Below are 17672 nucleotides of genomic sequence, written 5' to 3' on the forward strand. Positions count from 1 at the left end.
GGCCACTGCACTCCAGTCTGGGTGACAGAGCGAGACTCTGTCTCAAAAAAAAAAAAAAAGAAATTATTATTATTATTTTTTTAGACAGATTCTTACTCTGTCACCCAGGTGGAGTACAATGGCATGATCTCAGCTCACTGCAACCTCCGCCTCTGGGTTCAAGCGATTCTCCTGCCTCAGCCTCCTGAGTAGTTGGGATAACAGGTGTGTGCCACCACCCCCAGCTAATTTTTGTATTTTTAGTAGAGATGGGATTTTACCATGTTGGCCAGGCTGGTCTTGAACTCCTGACCTCAGGTAATCCACCCGTCTCGGCCTCCCAAAGTGCTAGGATTATAGGTGTGAGCCACTGCACCAAGCCAAGAAACTCTTTAGGTGATGCATGAACAAATCTGAAGAGTCTTAGGCCCAGATCTCTTATTTGTTTGTTTATTTTTATTTTTATGTATTTTTTAAGACGAAATCTTGCTCTGATGCCCAGGCTGGAGTGCAGTGGCACAGTCTTGGCCCACTGCAGCCTCCGTCTCCTGGGTTCAAGTGATTCTCGTACCTCAGCCTCCTGAGTAGCTGGGACCACAGGCGCATGCCATCACACCGGGCTAATTTTTGTATTTTTACTGGAGATGGTGTTTTTACCATTTTGGCCAGGATGGTCTTGAACTCCTGATCTCAAGTGATCTGCCTGCCTTGTCCTCCTGAAGTGCTGAGATTATAGGCATGAGCCACTGTGCCCGGCATGAAACCCCATCTCTACAAAAATTAGCTGGGCATGGTGGCGCATGCTTGTAGTCCCATCTACTTGGGAGGCTGAGGTGGGAGGATTGCTTGAGCTCAGGAGGTCAAGGCTGCATTGAGCCATGATCACGCCACTGCACTCCAGCCTGAGTGACAGAGCAAGACCCTGTGTAAAAGTAAATAAATAAAAAATTATAAACAAGGAGAACTCTTAGTTCATAAGTTAAATTGTTAGACTTTCTCCTCTGGAGTAATAGAAATCGGTCCTCCGATGAAAACCATGATCTTTGCAGCTTTAAACCATCTGAAGCTTCGTTGGCATGAGAAGGTGGTTAGAAAACTCTTCATTGCTGAGAAGCAAATTCCAGAGGTTCCGCCAAGAGTAACTTGGTTCTGAGGGATAGATACCTTTGCTCAAGAATGCAAATTTTCAGAGCTTGTGGGAGTGGAAGAATAGATACTAAGGCAAAGAAAATGGCATCTTTGTCTCCACAAGCTTCCTCTAGCAGGCTGAGTTTTTTCATGGTCAGCCTGTTTGGAGCTTTGCAGAACTGTTCTGAGAGGTTTGCCTGTTTGTACAAACCCCAGAGTGGATGCTGCACACTTGGGGGCGAAGGCATTCCTTTCATGTTAGGGGACTTTGGAATTTCACTCCCTGGGATTTATATTGTTTTCTCTTAGTGTTGGGATGAGTCTTTTTTTTTTTTTTTTTGCCAGAATTCCTTCAGTCTTTCCATGAGCCCTTATTCTCTATCTAGATGTCTTTGGTTAGGTTTTTGAAATGCTACCGTTTCCTTCATTTGATATTGGAAGGACTATGTCGACCTTGTGTCTTTGCGTTTGGGTCGATTTTACTCCTAAGTGTTTATTCTGAGGGAGGTTCCTGCTAAGTGCTTGCGTTACATGGCCTCATGGGATTCTCGCATGACACCATCCTGGGGACTCCATGGTTGCCTGTGCTGCACAGTTAAGGAGACTGGTGTACAGAGTGTGTAAGGAATTTGCCCAAAGTCTTGGTGCCTCATTCTGGCATTTCTTGGAATACTGATTCATGAAGTCTGTTTTATGTATGTATATCTTATTTTTCCCCACTCGATTATACATTTCAGGATGGGCATTGTTTTGTCAGTTGACGTGTTTAGCAAAGTACTCTTTTTGACGTAATTTGTAGTTGTCAGATAATTTGTAGAAGTTAAGAGCTGGTCTTTGCATCCGACGGTACTGGACTTAGTCTCTAGTTCTGCTTCTTCCTGCTGTGACCCCACGGGCAAATTCCTTCCTGTCTCTGAGCCTCAGTTTAGGCCTTGGTGAGGAGTGTGGAGGCCCCCAAGCCTAGATTCCAGCTCTCTGCTGGGAAATTATTAAATAACTGCTTGGGGACCTTGCAGCCTCTCCTCACGTTGCTGAGTTGTCCCACCTGGAAATTCTTTTTTGTTTTCTTTTCCTTTTTTTTTTTTGAGATGAAGTCTCACTCTGTCACCCAGGCTGGAGTGTAATGGTGCAGTCTCAGCTCACTGCAACCTTGACCTCCCGGGTTCAAGTGATTCTCCTGCCTCAGTCTCCCAAATAGCTGGGACTACAGGTGTGTGCCACCATGCCTGGCTAGTTTTTTTTTTTTTTTTGGAGACGGAGTCTCGCTCTGTTGCCTGGGCTGGGGTGCAGTGGTACGATCTCGGCTCATTGCAACCTCTGTCTCCCCGGGATCAAGTGATTCTCCTGCTTCAGCCTCCCTAGTAGCTGGAACTACAGGCACGTGTCACCATGCCCAGCTAATTTTTGTATTTTTAGTAAAGATGGGGTTTCACCATGTTGGTCAGGCTGGTCTCGAACTCCTGACCTCAGGTGATCCGCCCGCCTTGGCTTCGCAAAGTGCTGGGATTACATGCATGAGCCACTGCGCCTGGCTGGAACTTCTTTTTTCTTTCTTAACCTTTTATTATGGAAATTTTTTTTTTTTTTTTTTTTTTTTTTTTGGAGATGGAGTTTTGATCTTTTTACCCAGGCCGGAGTGCAGTGGCACGATCTCTGCTCCCTGTAACCTCCACCTCCCGGGTTCAAGTGACTCTCCTGCCTCCCAAGTAGCTGGGATTACAGGCGCACACCACCACACCCAGCTAATTTTGTATTTTTAGTAGAGACGGGGTTTCACCATGTTGGCCAGGCAGGTCTCGAACTCCTGACCTCAGGTGATCCACCCACTTGAGCCTCTCAAAGTGCTGGGATAAGCCACTGCACCTGGCCTAAACCTCTTTCTTTTGTAAACTGCCCTGTCTGAGGTATGTCTTTATCAGCAGCGTGAAAACAAACTACTACAGTAAATTGGTACCAGTAGAGTGGGGCATTGCTGAAAAGATACTCGAAAATGTGGAAGCAACTTTGGAACTGGGTAACAGATAGATGTTAGAACAGTTTGGAGGGTTCAGAAGAGGACAGAACAATGTAGCAAAGTTTAGAACTTCCTAGAGGCTTGTTGAATGGCTTTGACAAAAATGTTGATAGTGACATGGGCAATAAATTCCAGGCTGAGGAAGTCTCAGATGGAAATGAGGAACTTGTTGGGAGCTGGAGCAAAGGTAACTCTTTCTATATTTTAGCACAGAGACTGGTGGCGTTTTGCCCCTGCTCTAGAGATTCGTGGAACTTTGAACTTGAGAGAGATGCTTTAGGGTATCTGGTGGAAGAAATTTCTAAGCAGCAAAGCATTCAAGAGGTGACCTGGGTGCTGTTAAAGTCATTCAGTTTTATAAGGGAAGCAGAGCGTAAAAATTTGTAGCCTGATAATGCAACAGAAAAGAAAACTCATTTTCTGAGAAGAAATTCAAGCCCTGTATGGAAATCTGCATAAATAACGAAGAGCCCAATGTTAATCACCAAGACAATGGGGAAAATGTCTCCAGGGCATGTCAGAGTTCTTCATGGCAGCCCCTTCCATCACAGGCCAGGAGGCCTCAGAGGAAAAAGTGGTTTGATGGGCCAGGCCCAGGCTGTGTGCAGCCTAGCGACTTGGTGCCCTGAGTGCCAGCCGCTCTTGCCATGGCTGAAAGGGGCCAATGTAGAGTGGGGGCCATGGCTTCAGAGGTTACAGGCCTCAAGCCTTGGCACCTTCCATGGGGTGTTGAGCCTGCGAGTGCACAGAAGTCAACAAGTGAGGTTTAGGAACCTCCACCTATATTTCAGAGGATGTATGGAAATGCCTGGATGTCCAGGGAGAAGTTTACTGCCAGGGTGGGGCTCTCATGGAAAACCTCTGCTAGGGCAGTTCAGAAGGGAAATGTGGGGTCTGAGCCCCCACACAGGGTCCCTATTGGGGCACTGCCTAGTGGAGCTATGAGAAGAGGGTCACCATCCTCCAGACCCCAGAATAATAGATCCAGTGATAGCTTGCACCATGCACCTGGAAAAGCCACAAACACTCAACACCAGCCCGTGAAAGCAGCTGGGAGGGAAGCTGTACCCTGCAAAGCCACAGAAGTGGAGCGGCTCAAAACCATGGGAATCCACCTCTTGCATCAGTGAGACCTGGATGTGAGACACAGGGTCAAGAGAGATCATTTTGGAGCTTTAAGATTTGACTGCCCCACTGGATTTCAAATTTGCATGGGGCCTGCAGCCCCTTTGTTTTGGCCAATTTGAAATGGCTGTATTTCTCCCATTTGAAATGGCTGTATTTACTCAATGCCTGTGTCCCCATTGTATCTAGGAAGTAACTAACTTGCTTGTGATTTTACAGGTTGACAGGCAGAAGGGACTTGCCTTATTTCAGATGAGATACTGGACTGTGAACTTTTTAGTTAATGCTGAAATGAGTTAAGACTTTGGGGGACTGTTGGGAAGGCATGATTGGTTTTGAAATGTGAGGACAAGAGATTTAGGAGGGACCAGGGGCAGAATGATATGGTTTGGCTGTATCCCCACCCAAATCTCATCTTGAATTCCCACATGTTGTGGGAGGGACCCAGTGGGAGGTAACTGAATCATGGGGATGGGTCTTTCAAACCTTGCTGTTCCTGTGATAGTGAATAAGTCTCATGAGATCTGATGGTTTTAAAAAGGGGAACTTCCCTGAACAATCTCTCTTCTCCTGTCTGCTGCCATGTGAGACATGCCTTTTACCTTCTGCCATGATGGTGGGGCTTCCCTAGCCACGTGGAACTGTAAGTCCATGAAACCTCTTTCTGGTCAGGCTCAGTGGCTCACACTTGTAATCCCAGCACTTTGGGAGGCCAAGACAGGCAGATCACCTGAGGTCAGGAGTTCCAGACCAGCCTGGCCAACATAATGAAACCCCCACTGCCCCCTGCGTCTCTACTAAAAATACAAAAATTAGCCGTGCATGGTGGCTGGCACCTGTAATCTCTGCTACTCGGGAGGCTGAGGCAGGATAATCGCTTGAACCCAGGATGCAGAGGCTGCAGTGAGCTGAGACTGCACCACTGCACTCCAGCCTGGGTGACAGAGTGAGACTCCATCTCAAACAAAACAAGACAAAAATCTCTTTTGTAAATTGCCCAGTCTCAGGTATGTCTTTATTAGCAGTGTGAAAACAGACTAACACACTATATGTTTCTATTTATATGAAAATCTCAATAAACTGTCATTATCCAAAATGATAATTTTAACATTATATGCCTATACATATATGCATGCTTAGGTCTGAATCTTGGTTCAGGTACATCGTAACTAAATGTCCTTGGACAAAGTGCTTAATCTCAGTCATATGTAAAATGAAGATGATAGTAGTAACTGCTTCAAAGAGTTTCTATAAATATTCAATAACAGATGTGAATAACAGAATCCATGTGTTAAATGAGATAATCTATATAAAGCACTTGGAACAGGTCCTGGCATATAATAAGTACTTAATAAATGTTAACACTTACTGTTAAATATACACAAAATATATTTGTGTGTAGACTAGGAGAAAGCATTAAAATATGAAGTGGCATTGCAAAAAACAAAAAGAATAAATCATAAGGTGCATTAAAGTTTAGAGACAGATTCAGTTAATTTTTTTCTTTGAAACACGGTCTCACTCTGTTGCCCAGGCTGGAGTGCTGTGGCACCATCTCGGCTCACTGCAACCTCTGCCTCCCTGGTTCATGAGATTCTCCCACCTCAGCCTCCTGAACAGCTGATACTATAGGCGAGAACCACCATACCCAGCTAATTTTTGTATTTTTTGGTAGAGACGGGGCTTCACCATGTTGGGCAGGCTGGTCTCAAACTCCTGTCAAGTAATCCACCCGCCTCAGTCTCCCAAAGTGCTGGGATTATAGGCATGAGCCACCACGCAAGGCCGATTCAGTGACCTTTTCAATATACAAGATAGTTTATTTTTTCATTATTCTGTGGGAATATATAATCATCTCAGTTTTCAGTAACGAAATGTGCCAGGCACATTATAGATTCTCAATAAATACTTACTGAATTGAACTATTTCAATGTAATGAGATTGTCTTAATAACCAAGGAAAAAATGTTTGTCACTTTTTGACACCATTAACTTCTATTTCTGCTTCAGATAATCTCTTTCAGCTGCCAAATTATCTCACCATTCCTTTTCCTAGAGAGCTAGAATTCTTGAAAGAAGAGACTATAGGATTTTCTCCCCATTTGAACGGCAAGATCTACATTGAGAAAGTAGACTGCTTTCCCCTGCTTTCTGACAAGTACTCCTAAAAGTGTCTGTGACCAATCAGAAAAACATTAAATGCTGCAAAAATAAGCTTAAGGCAATAGAAAAACAAATAAACGACAAAGAGTATGGAGGGAAGAGAAAAATTCAAATCAGGAACTGTGTATATTTTTAATGTATTATTTGTTTGGTAAAAAAAAATCATGGCCATATCTATGTGGCAAGTACCTCCATAATTTCATTTTTGAACATGTATTATTCATTTACATTTGTAGCCTAAACTGAACATCAAACTGCGATTTCTCTAATTTGAGATGGACAAATTAGCACTGTTATATTAATAGTTCCTAAGAAGTGTCTTTATACATTTTAAGGTTTTTGTGTAAAGACAAAATTTTTAAGAGACAATTTCTGAAAGATTCTGTCACAGTTTCACACACATGTGCAAGCACATATGCTCAACCTGATTCCACCTTCCCACTACTTCTTAAATTAAATGCATTTTCACGAGATTGAAAATATTTTACTAAGTTCTGGAAAGATGTTATAACTATTGATTAATACATTGACTCAAATATATCTTAGAGAAGGAAGGGAAAAACAGCACAGTGCTGGTGTAAGGGCTATAGGATAATGAATAAAGCTAATGGTTCTAGTTTTTTGTTTGGTTGGTTGGTTTCAGAAGCTATATAATTTATTTAATAAAAAAGGATGTGGAAACTTAAACACAAAGTTTACACAAATAGAAGACCATGAGATGGTACCCAATGTCCCACATCCTAAGGACAAAACATGCTGATGAAAACATCTACACAGACTAAGGATTCTACAAGTTAAAAAAGAAGTTCATCTTTTCCATGTTTGTCATGGAGTTTCAGTGACTTCTTGCCCAGTCCTCCATCTAATTGCAGCTGACCATTGGGAAGACTGGCTAAATTCCTGCATATACCCTAGGTACAGAAAAGCAAGTCTAGTACATCTCTGAGTTTTTTGGGTTTTGTTGTTTTTTTTTAAGTTCTGGGATACGTGCGCAGAACATGCAGGTTACATAGGTATACATGTACCATGGTGGTCTGTTGCACATATAAATCCGTCATCTAGGTTTTAAGCCCTGCATGCATTAGGTGTTTGTCCTAATGCTCTCCCTCCCTTTGCCTCCCACCCCCGGACAAGCCCCAGTGTGTGATGTTCCCCTCCCTGTGTTCATGTGTTCTCAATGTTCAACTCCTACTTATAAGTAAGAATATGCAGTGTTTAGTTTTTGGTTCCTGTGCAGTTCGCTGAGAATGACGGCTTCCAGCTTCATCCATGTCCCTGCAAAGGACACAAACTCATTCTTTCTTATGGCTGCGGCTCTAGTTTTTTAAAAGCCTTATACATATTATGTGTGCAATCATTTAAATGGAAAATGAACACATTTCCCATTTGTGTTAATAACAACGTATTGTCTGGGCGCGGTGGCTCACGCCTGTAATCCCAGCACTTTGGGAGGCCAAGCTGGGTAGATCACCTGAGGTCAGGAGTTCGAGATCAGCCTGGCCAACATGGTGAAATCCCATCTCTACTAAAAATACAAAATTTAGCCGGGTATGGTGGCGCACACCTGTAATCCCAGCCACCTGGGAGGCTGAGGAAGGAGAATCGCTTGAACCCAGGAGGTGGAGGTTGCAGTGAGCCAAAATCGCGCCATTGCACTCCAGCCTAGAAGACAAGAGTTAAACTCCGTTCCAAAAAAAAAACTAACATTAAAATTTTTAACTGATACAAGTTTATCTGTGGCAGAGTAAGAGATACAAAATCTCATACCTAAAGAATGGCTAAAAGTCAAAAATGCCCAAATATACGTATCAATGTATGATTTTACCATATTATTTCTTACCAGGATCTCTAAAATAGTAAAATTTAATACTTTTTCTATCTATGTGTGCAAACTCATGAGCCAAATCTCAAGGATATCTGATAATTTCAATATTCATAAATCTTAGTGGAAGCAATTTGATAATAAAAGCTTCTGGTAGCCAAATACATGATTAAGTCAGCAAATGTTAATTGAATTGCCTACTGTGAACCCACTGTGTTATACCCAAAGCAGCAGTTCTTAAGCAATCAGAAATTGCTACTCACCAGCAAGGGTATAATCCATATCAAAACCAAAACACTTTATCTTTTCCATGGCTAAACTTCGGTTCACAAACACCCTATAGAAAATAATAAAAAATAATATCTCAACACTGGAAAATAAATTCTCAAGTTTAATAAAGTTATTTGGCTATTTTTCTAGGTTTTCTCATTTATTTTTCCAACTGATTTTTTAAACTTTTAAAATTATATATTAAGATGTATAACACAACATGCTGTTTGATATACTTATCTTGATACACATATACACAGTGAAATGATTAATACAAATTAACATACTCATTATCCCATATAGTTACCTTTACGTCTTTTTTTATTTTTTTGTGGTACAAGTACTTAAAATCTATTGTCTTGACAAATTACCAGTACATAATACAGTATTATTAAATATAGCCCTCGTGCTGTACATTAGACATTCATCCAACATATCTGCAACTTTGTACCCTCTGATCTACATCTTTCCATCCTTCCCCCACATTGTTTTTTGTTTTTTGAGGCAGAGTCACTCTGTCACCCAGGCTGGAGTGCAGTGGTGCAATCATGACTCACTGCAGCCTCAGCCTCCTAGGCTCAGGAGATCCTCTCACCTCAGCCTCCCGAGCAGCAGGAACTACAGGCACACATCACCTAGCCTGGATAATTTTTTTATTTTTTGTAGAGACAGAGGCTCACCTATGTTGCTCAGGCTGGTCTTGAACTCCTGGGCTCAAGCAACCCTCCCACCTTGGCCTCTCAAAGTCCTGGGATTACAGGCATGAGCCACCACGCCTGGCCTCCAATCACTGTTTTGCTCTTTGTTTCTATGGTTTCCTTTTTTGATTGTTTTTTTAGATTCCACATGTGAAATCATGCAGTATTCTTTGGTGTATCTGGCTTATTTCACTTAGCATAATGTCTTCTAGGTTCGTCAATGGTGTTGCAAACAGTAGAATCTCCTTTTTTACGGCTGAATATTCCATTGTGTGTATATATACCATAATTTCCTTATCTGTTCATTCAGCCCATCAACAGATATTTTGTTTTTTTTCCATCTCCTGGCTACTCTAAATAATGTTGCAATGAACATGGGAGTGCAGATATCTTTACAAAGTGGTGATTTTACTTCCTTTGGGACTATAACTAGAAGAACTGCTGGGTAATATGGCAGCTCTATTTTCAATTTGTTTAGGAAGCTCTACAGCATTTTCCACGGTGGCTGCATCAGTTTACATTGCCACCAACAGTGTACAAAGATTCCCCTTTCACTGCATCCTTGCCAACATTTATTTCTTATCTTTTTGATAAAAGGCATTCTAATAGGTATGAGATGATAACTCAGGTGGTTTTGATTTGCACTCCCCCTGATGATTAATGATGTTAAGCACCTTTTCAAACACCTGTTAGCCATTTGCACGTTTGCTTTGGAGAAATGTCTACGCAGGTCCTTTGCCCATTTTTGGGTTATTCCTTTTATCGTTACTGTTTGAGGTCCTCATATATTTTAGATATTAATCCCTTATCAGATATATGGTTCGCAAACAGTTTCTCCCAATCCATAGGTTGCCTTTTTATTTTGTTGTTTCTCCTTTGCTGTGCAGAAGCTTTTTAGTTTGAGGTAGTCTCGCTTGTTTTTGCTTTTGTTGCCTATGCTTTTGGTGTCCTAAACAAAAAAAATCACTGCCAAGACCAATGTCAAGAAGCTTTTCCTTTGTTTTCTTTTAGATCTTCTCATTTAAATACCAATATTAAAATCCATAAAAATTATTCAAGGCCGGGAGCAGTGGCTCACACCTGTAATCTCAGCATTTTGGGAGGCCAAGGCAGGCAGATGGCTTCAGCTCAAGAGTTCATGACCAGCCTAGGTAACATGGTGAGACCCCAACTCCACAAAAAATACAGAAATCAGCTGGGGATGGTGGTGTGCACCTGTGGTCCCAGCTACTTGGGAGGCTGAGGTAGGAGGATTGCTTGAGTCTAGGAGATCAAGGCTGTAGTGAGTCAAGATCACACCACTGAACTCCAGCCTGGGTGGGAGAGTGAGACCCTGTTTCCAAAAATCATAACAAATAAATTAAAAACTTAAAAATATTATCCAAGTCTTTCTTATACAGAAAATGAAATCAGATATTATACAAAAATACACAGATTTGTGTATTGTGTCCTGGCATTAAAAATGCCATGTATTCAAGATTTCAAAGACGACGCTCTCCTTTCTAAGTCTGACCCCATAAAATAAGATTACTTTTGGGATTTTGTAACTCATTCACTTATTAATTTATAATTTATTTAATAAACAAGTAATTTAAAGCCCACTGAAGATATATAGATTCATTAAATAAATAGCTACTATTATACCCAAATACTGTGATTAAACAAAAGACTGTACCAGCCCTCATGAAACTTATATTGTAATTTACTCTCTTTATCCTTGAGGAACTCAGCCTACTAGAAAGGAGACTTTTAAGTAATTTCAGCAATTCAGTAAGTACTATAAAATCACATGGAGGAGAGAGTACCAGTTGTTTAGAGAGGTCAGGAAAAAATGTTTGAACTGAATCTTAATCAATCAGTAGTTTTCCATTAGGAAAATGCAAGAAAGGCAATGCAGGCAAAATAACCAAGCACAGAAAAGGTTTACAGTAAACTACAGATCATTTATTGTGGCTAGAGTTGAGAAGCTTTCTTTGATTTTGCTTCTGTTTGTTTTCACAGAAACAGGTTTTCCAGGGGGCAAGCATGGGGGAAGGAGTAATAAAAGCTATGGAAGGTTAGCAGGGGTCAAAATCATGAAAATTTTGTAAGCCACATTAGGGAATTTGGACTTTATCCTGCATTTAAGACCAAAATATCAGATTTTAAGGAAATGAAATTATCAGAAAGATCACTATGAAGACATAGGAAAAACTGAACATGTAATAGTATGGTAGATCATCAGCATGATGGTCTTTCAGGGTAAGTTTTAATCATCTTTAAAAATAAGGGCCAGATGTAGTGGCTCACGCCTGTAATCCCAGTACTTTACAAGGCAGGCAGATCGCCTGAGCACAGGAGTTCGAGACCAGCCTAGGTAACATGTCAAAACCCCATCTCCACAAAAAATACCAAAAAAAAGCTGGGTGTGGTGGCGCACACCTGTAGTCCCAGTTACTCGGGAAGCTGAAGTGGGATCTCCTGAGCCTCAGAGGCAGAAGCTGCAACGAGCTGAGATTGTACCACTGCACTCCAGCCTGGGTGACAGAGTGAGACCTTGCCACAAACAGAAAAAAAAAGAAGAAAAGAAAGGAAGAGCCAGGCGCAGTGGCTCATGCCTGTAATTCCAGCACTTTGGGAGGCTGAGGCGGGCGAATCACGAGGTCAGGAGTTCAAGACCCGACTGGCCAACATGGTGAAACCCTGTCTCTACTAAAAATACAAAAATTAGCTGGGCATGGTGGCGCATTCCTGTAATCCCAGCTATTCAGGAGGCTGAGACAGGAGAATTGCTTGAGCCTGGACCCGGGAGGGGGAGGTTGCAGTGAGCCGAGATTGCGCCACTGCACTCCAGCCTGGGCTACAGAGCAAGACTCCGTCATAAAAAAAAAAAAAAAAAAAAAAAAAAAGAAAAGAAAAGAAAGGAGGAAAGGGAAAGGAAAGGGAAAAGAAAGAAAATAAGGTTATCCTTTCCACCTGATCCTCAGCTTGGTAGCCAAAGTTAAAACTGCATGGCTTCTCCTCTTCTGACCAAACCTTTTCTTTGCCTTCATTTCATAAGTAACTATAAGAAATTCGAATGACACAGATCAATGGATCTCAAAACTGCAGTGTACATCAGAATCACAATCACCTAAGTAACTTATTAAAAACAAAAAGCTTGGGCTGGGCTCCCCCATCAGTGATCTAGGTCAATGGTCTCCAAAGATGAGTAACTGCACTAAGGGATGCAAAAAGCCTCCACTGGGATACAAAAAGAAAATATCAGATCTTCTATTGATATTTACCTCACCATTTAAAAATGCCTTATATATACAGATATATGTTTCTTACTTATTTTCAAGACATAGTCTTACTATGTTGCCCAGGCTGGAGTGCAGTGGTGTGATAATGGCTCACTGCAGCCCCAACCTCCCAGGCTCATGTTATCCTCCTATCTCAGCCTCAACCTCCCAAGTAGCTGGGACCACAGGTACACACCACCATGTCCAGCTATTTTTCTTTTCCTTTTTTTTTGTAGAGACAGCCTTGGAGACTTTTTTAAAAAGGAGTTTGAGACGACCAAGAGTGGTGGCTCACGCCTATAATCCCAGCACTTTGGGAGGCCAAGGTGGGAGGATTGTTTGAGCCCAGGAGTCTGAGACCAGCTGGGCAATATAGTGAGACCCTATCTCTACAAAAAAATAAAAAATTACCCAGGCAGAGTGACACACGCCTGTAGTCTCAGCTACTCAAGAGGCTGAGGCAGGAAGATCACATGAGCCCAGGAGGTCAAAGCTGCAATGAACTGAGTCCGCGCCAGTGCACTCTAGCTTGGGCAACAGAGCAAGACCCTGTCTCAAACAAAGAAACAAAAAACACCCTCCAACCTCCAGCCCCTAAACATATCACCTTCTAATATTTCATCAAATATCACCCCACTATTACTGATAAAAGCATCTACTTTATTATATTTTCCCAGTTACATAAACCCTTTTGAAAGTACAACAGGGATAAAAGACAAAATAATGGTTGTAACTCTAGAAACTAAATGTTACTACTGAAGGCTTTTCAAACACATTCTTAATTGAGGCTAGAGAGCCAACTGGATCAAATCCTTGATCAGGCCCTAACAGCTGACATGCCTAAAATATTCCATGGGAATACAAGCAGGAATGGATTGGGGACGATTTTTTCCCTTGTGATACAATCCAGGACAGAAGTATGTGGAACCACATAATAAAAGAAACAGCTTTGACTCTCATAGAAGAAAGATGCTAGCTGGCTTCAGGCACAGCTAACATTACAGGAAAAAAGAGATTTTGCTGCTAATGTCACTCAATCAGTGCTTAAGAAACTGTCAACAGTCCCAGCCAAGTGCCAGTTTCTTTCTTTGTTAGAAAAGAGATCAAGCTTATACTGTCATGAAAATCTATCAAATCACATATGTATATTTTTAAGGATTCAAAGATTATAATGTACCTTTATTATCTATGTAAACTCAAGGAATAATATATTTCAGGAATATGAAAATCTGGTTTTGCCAAAATAATCATTGGTAAATATCCATCAAATTGCACTTCTCATCTCTTTAACCTAGTCACATTAACTATTCAATCAACACACTTATTGTCTACTATAAAGCAGATACCATTTTGTGACATGTGTCATAGAAGCTGTTCTTTAGGGAGCAGAGCTAGGACAGATTTTGTAAGAGTCTAAAATTAGGAAATAAGATGTTTTCCTACGAAGTTCTACCAAATATCCTTTATCTTTCCATTTTCATTCAAAATAAGTGCTCTAACCACAAAAGCAATTCCTGAACTTAGAAACAATCACTCCTGTCTCCCTCTCAATTCATTTCTATTATGTTTATAAAAATGAAAAGCCTCACATATATTCTCATCTTTCCTTTTCTTTCCCTAATTTAGGCTACAAAACATGAGGGGAGCGACAATGGGGAATTAAATCTAATTTGTTGTATGCATATCTAAAGTGTATAAGCAAAGCTATAATGGCAAAATAGAACAGCTGTATTATAGAGAACTGCAATAAGCCAAATATAGTTATTTGGCCATACATGCCACAGTTTACACAGATAATAAACATCCAAATGCTTAAAGTATGCACTGACTTCAGCACAGAGGCAGCCTTAAAGCATGAAATACCATGTCTCCAGGATACAGTCTTCAAGAGAAATGAATCTCCTGGTCTCAAAGTAATGACTACTCTTAACTGAGGTTATAGCAAAACAAAGTGTTAGGTACTATATCAACTAAAAGGTACTATATCAATTACAAGGCTGGCCCACTGCCCCATCATACATTTCAAAACAAAAAGATTTATCTGTTTGAGGAATCCAAAAATTTCTACTGGTCTCAGGACCTTGACTGTACCTTTGCCAATGCCAGTTTACTGTGTCACATTTCTAAATTATTAACGAGTGGAACATACTCCACCCCTGTGTTCAAGAGTTTGAACATATCTGAGAAATTAACTTCCTGAAGCTTGCTTTTAAAAAAGCACAAACTTGCCACCCTAGAAAGCATGACTAAACTAAGCATCCAATCTCAAAGCACAATTAACCAGCAATTCCAACATACTAAGTCTTTTGTAAGTTGCAGATTTGAGCATTAACAAGAAAAACAATCTCTAGGTGACAGGAACACTATAAAACCAAGCACAGACTTCAATATAAAGACAAACGTAACAGCTTTTATTATCATATCCCACAGCAGTTAAGACATTAAACTTGAATAAACTCTATCCAAGTTAATATAAATATTAACTGTAAGAAATAGAGCCATTAATATAATGTGCTTTATAAACAGGAATATTCTCACACTTAAGTAACATGAACATGCAGTTTATTAAATTTGAAATTTTGTAAATAGCAATCTTAATGGCTTTGAGATTTAACTTGCAATTCAAAGCAGTATTACCTCATCTGTCACTGGTTGCCGTTTTGAAAAGTATAAAACTATCTGAGTCAATTAGTTCTTGAAGTCACATAACAAAATTCTTCGTAAAGTCCATAGTATAGTTTTTTTGTGACTTAACTTCAAGAAGTTTAGCCTGAATCAGGCCCCTCAAAACCATGTGTCTTCCGAGACAGTGCTGGAGAAAACACCTCTGTGTCTAATTTAACTTGTCACTGGATATCACTGTTGCTCCACACAAATCCATTTGGAATAGAATTTCTTTGGCAATGATGAACTTTATCTGTAACTCCTCCCCTTGCCTAGGAGTCACAATTTCCTGGCCAAGTGCCCAATGACAGTTAGTGCAACAACAAATGAGACTAAGGATTCAAGTATAAAATCTTCTTGGGCATCTGTTTTCCTTATGGGCTTGCATAATTATACATTGAAAATTTGCTACAATCAAGAAAAGAAAAAGTTACAGGTGCTTTTTGAGAGGGCAAATTGAAATTATGAACTAAAAAGTACATGTCTGTATATATGCATATTTTTACTTAATAGAAAATGCTATAAATGTGGTTTTTTGTTGAAAATCCAACCTCCAAACTAGTTCCTATTTCTGCTACGGGCAATCCCATTTTCCCACTCAAGCTTAAAATCTAGTTATTACCTTTTGATTCTTTCCTCTTCTTCAAATCCACATCCAATCATCTCATGTGCCTTCATTTAAATTACCAAACGTCTCTGGAATCCAATCTTCCATTCAATTCACAGTGCTAACAACATGTCCAGGTCCTCATTACTCCAACAATCATCTCCCAATTGCTCTGCCCTCACACTAATGCCAAATTAATTGCTTTGAAGTAGTGCTACTCAAAGCATGGTCCACAGACCAATGCTAGCTTATGAACATTTGTTACCAACCCATGACATGACACGTACAGAAATTTTAAGCATTTAGAAACTTTTATAGTAATTTGACAGAGAAATTTTGTTTGTTGAATGTAGTAATAAAAAAGGTAGGCTTACATTGTGTCTTCATTTTTCTTGAGTCATTTTTATTTTATAAATGTGTCCATTTGAAACAGATTGGAAAAAAGTTGCTTATAAACTGGTCCTCCCTCACCGATAGTTTGAGAAGCACTGTCCTAAAGCCCCGATCTAATCATATCACTCTCTTAAGAACTTTTAGTCATCGCTCACTATCTCCCCAATTAATAAATTGCAAATTCTTGGATCTTCAAGTTCAAAATCTTTCACCATTTTGTCAAAATCAGTTTGATCTTACCTTGTGCCACATCATGCACCTTTGGCTGTAGTAAACAAAGTGAGCTACTTGTATATACGCCCTAAGGCTTTGTTTATATTCTTTTCCCTATACTTAAAAGGGCCACCTCAGTTATCTCTAATTATTCAAGACCCTGCATCTCAAGTGATTTTGTCAAGGAACTATCAATATTCTGGTTGTACCACAGAACTATGTAACAGTAATGTCTCTGGATCTCATTACTTTTCTACTTAATGAAAGAAACTGCATCAACAACTAAAATTCTATAAAGTTGTGACCCAAATGAGAGTTTTAAATATTCAAAATTCCCTATTTTGACACTACATGTTGTCATATACATAAAATATGGTAGTTCTCTTATTCTTTACAGGATTATAAACTTTGAGACCAGGATTTATAATCTTCCCAACACCTAACATAGGGCCTTGTAATAGCAGACACAATATTTAACTGAACTAAAAATTAAGCTTAAACTAGAAACTTAATAGGGGTTGGTCATTGCCAGAGGCTGTGGGGAGGAGGGAACGGGGAGTTTCTGCTATTGGGTACAGGGTTTCTTGTGGGGGTAATGAAATGTTCTAAAATTAGATAGCGGTATTGGTTGCACAACTCTGTAAATATACTAAAACCATCGAATTGTATGCTTTAAAAGGATGAATTGAATGGTATGTGAATTGTATCTCAATAAAGTTGTTATTTAAAAAAAAGTAACAGGAAGACCTCAGTCTGCCATTATGTCTCCATCCTTCGTAAAAAGTATGCTTAATGATATAAAAAATATTATAGGTAAGAACTTTATGAAATGGATTCTTAAAAATTCAAAGCTCAAATACCATGGACATACAGACACAACAAGAAATTTTGGGTTAGATTCTAAAAGCAACAGACATCTAGTAGCATTTGTTCTGCTTTCATAAATTCTGACCAATAACTTCTTACTAATTTGTTTTAACATTTTCTCTGAGGAACATCAAGAGGGATACATTTTGTTTATCAGATTGTGTCAAGAGAAGAGCAGTGGCTAGGCATGGTGGCTCATGCCTGTAATCCCAGCACTTTGGGAGGCAGAGGCAGGCGGATCAAGAGGTCAGGAGATCAAGACCATCCTGGCTAACATGGGGAAACCCCGTCTCTACTAAAAAATACAAAAAATTAGCCGGGCGTGGTGGCAGGCACCTGTAGTCCCAGCTACTCGAGAGGCTGAAGCAGGAGAATGGCATGAACTCGGGAGGCAGATCTTGCAGTAAGCCAAGATCGTGCCACTGCACTCCAGCCTGGGCAACAGAGCAAGACTCCATCTCAAAAAA

At 40.3% G+C, this 17672-nt stretch overlaps 1 protein-coding gene across 3 annotated transcripts in view; it reads right to left on the reverse strand.

Moving 5' to 3' along the window:
- The window catches only part of NT5C2 (5'-nucleotidase, cytosolic II), a 106796-nt gene that overhangs the window by 43408 nt on the left and 45716 nt on the right, over positions 1-17672 (reverse strand). For all 3 annotated transcript variants that reach the window (XM_011977494.1, XM_011977493.1, XM_011977495.1), the window contains one exon: positions 8494-8567. In XM_011977494.1, the coding sequence (XP_011832884.1) occupies positions 8494-8567 (74 nt within the window). The remainder of the gene's footprint in view (positions 1-8493; positions 8568-17672) is intronic.

This window comes from Mandrillus leucophaeus, unplaced genomic scaffold (assembly GCF_000951045.1).
Source record: "Mandrillus leucophaeus isolate KB7577 unplaced genomic scaffold, Mleu.le_1.0 Scaffold18, whole genome shotgun sequence".
Classification (NCBI taxonomy): Eukaryota; Metazoa; Chordata; class Mammalia; order Primates; family Cercopithecidae; genus Mandrillus; species Mandrillus leucophaeus.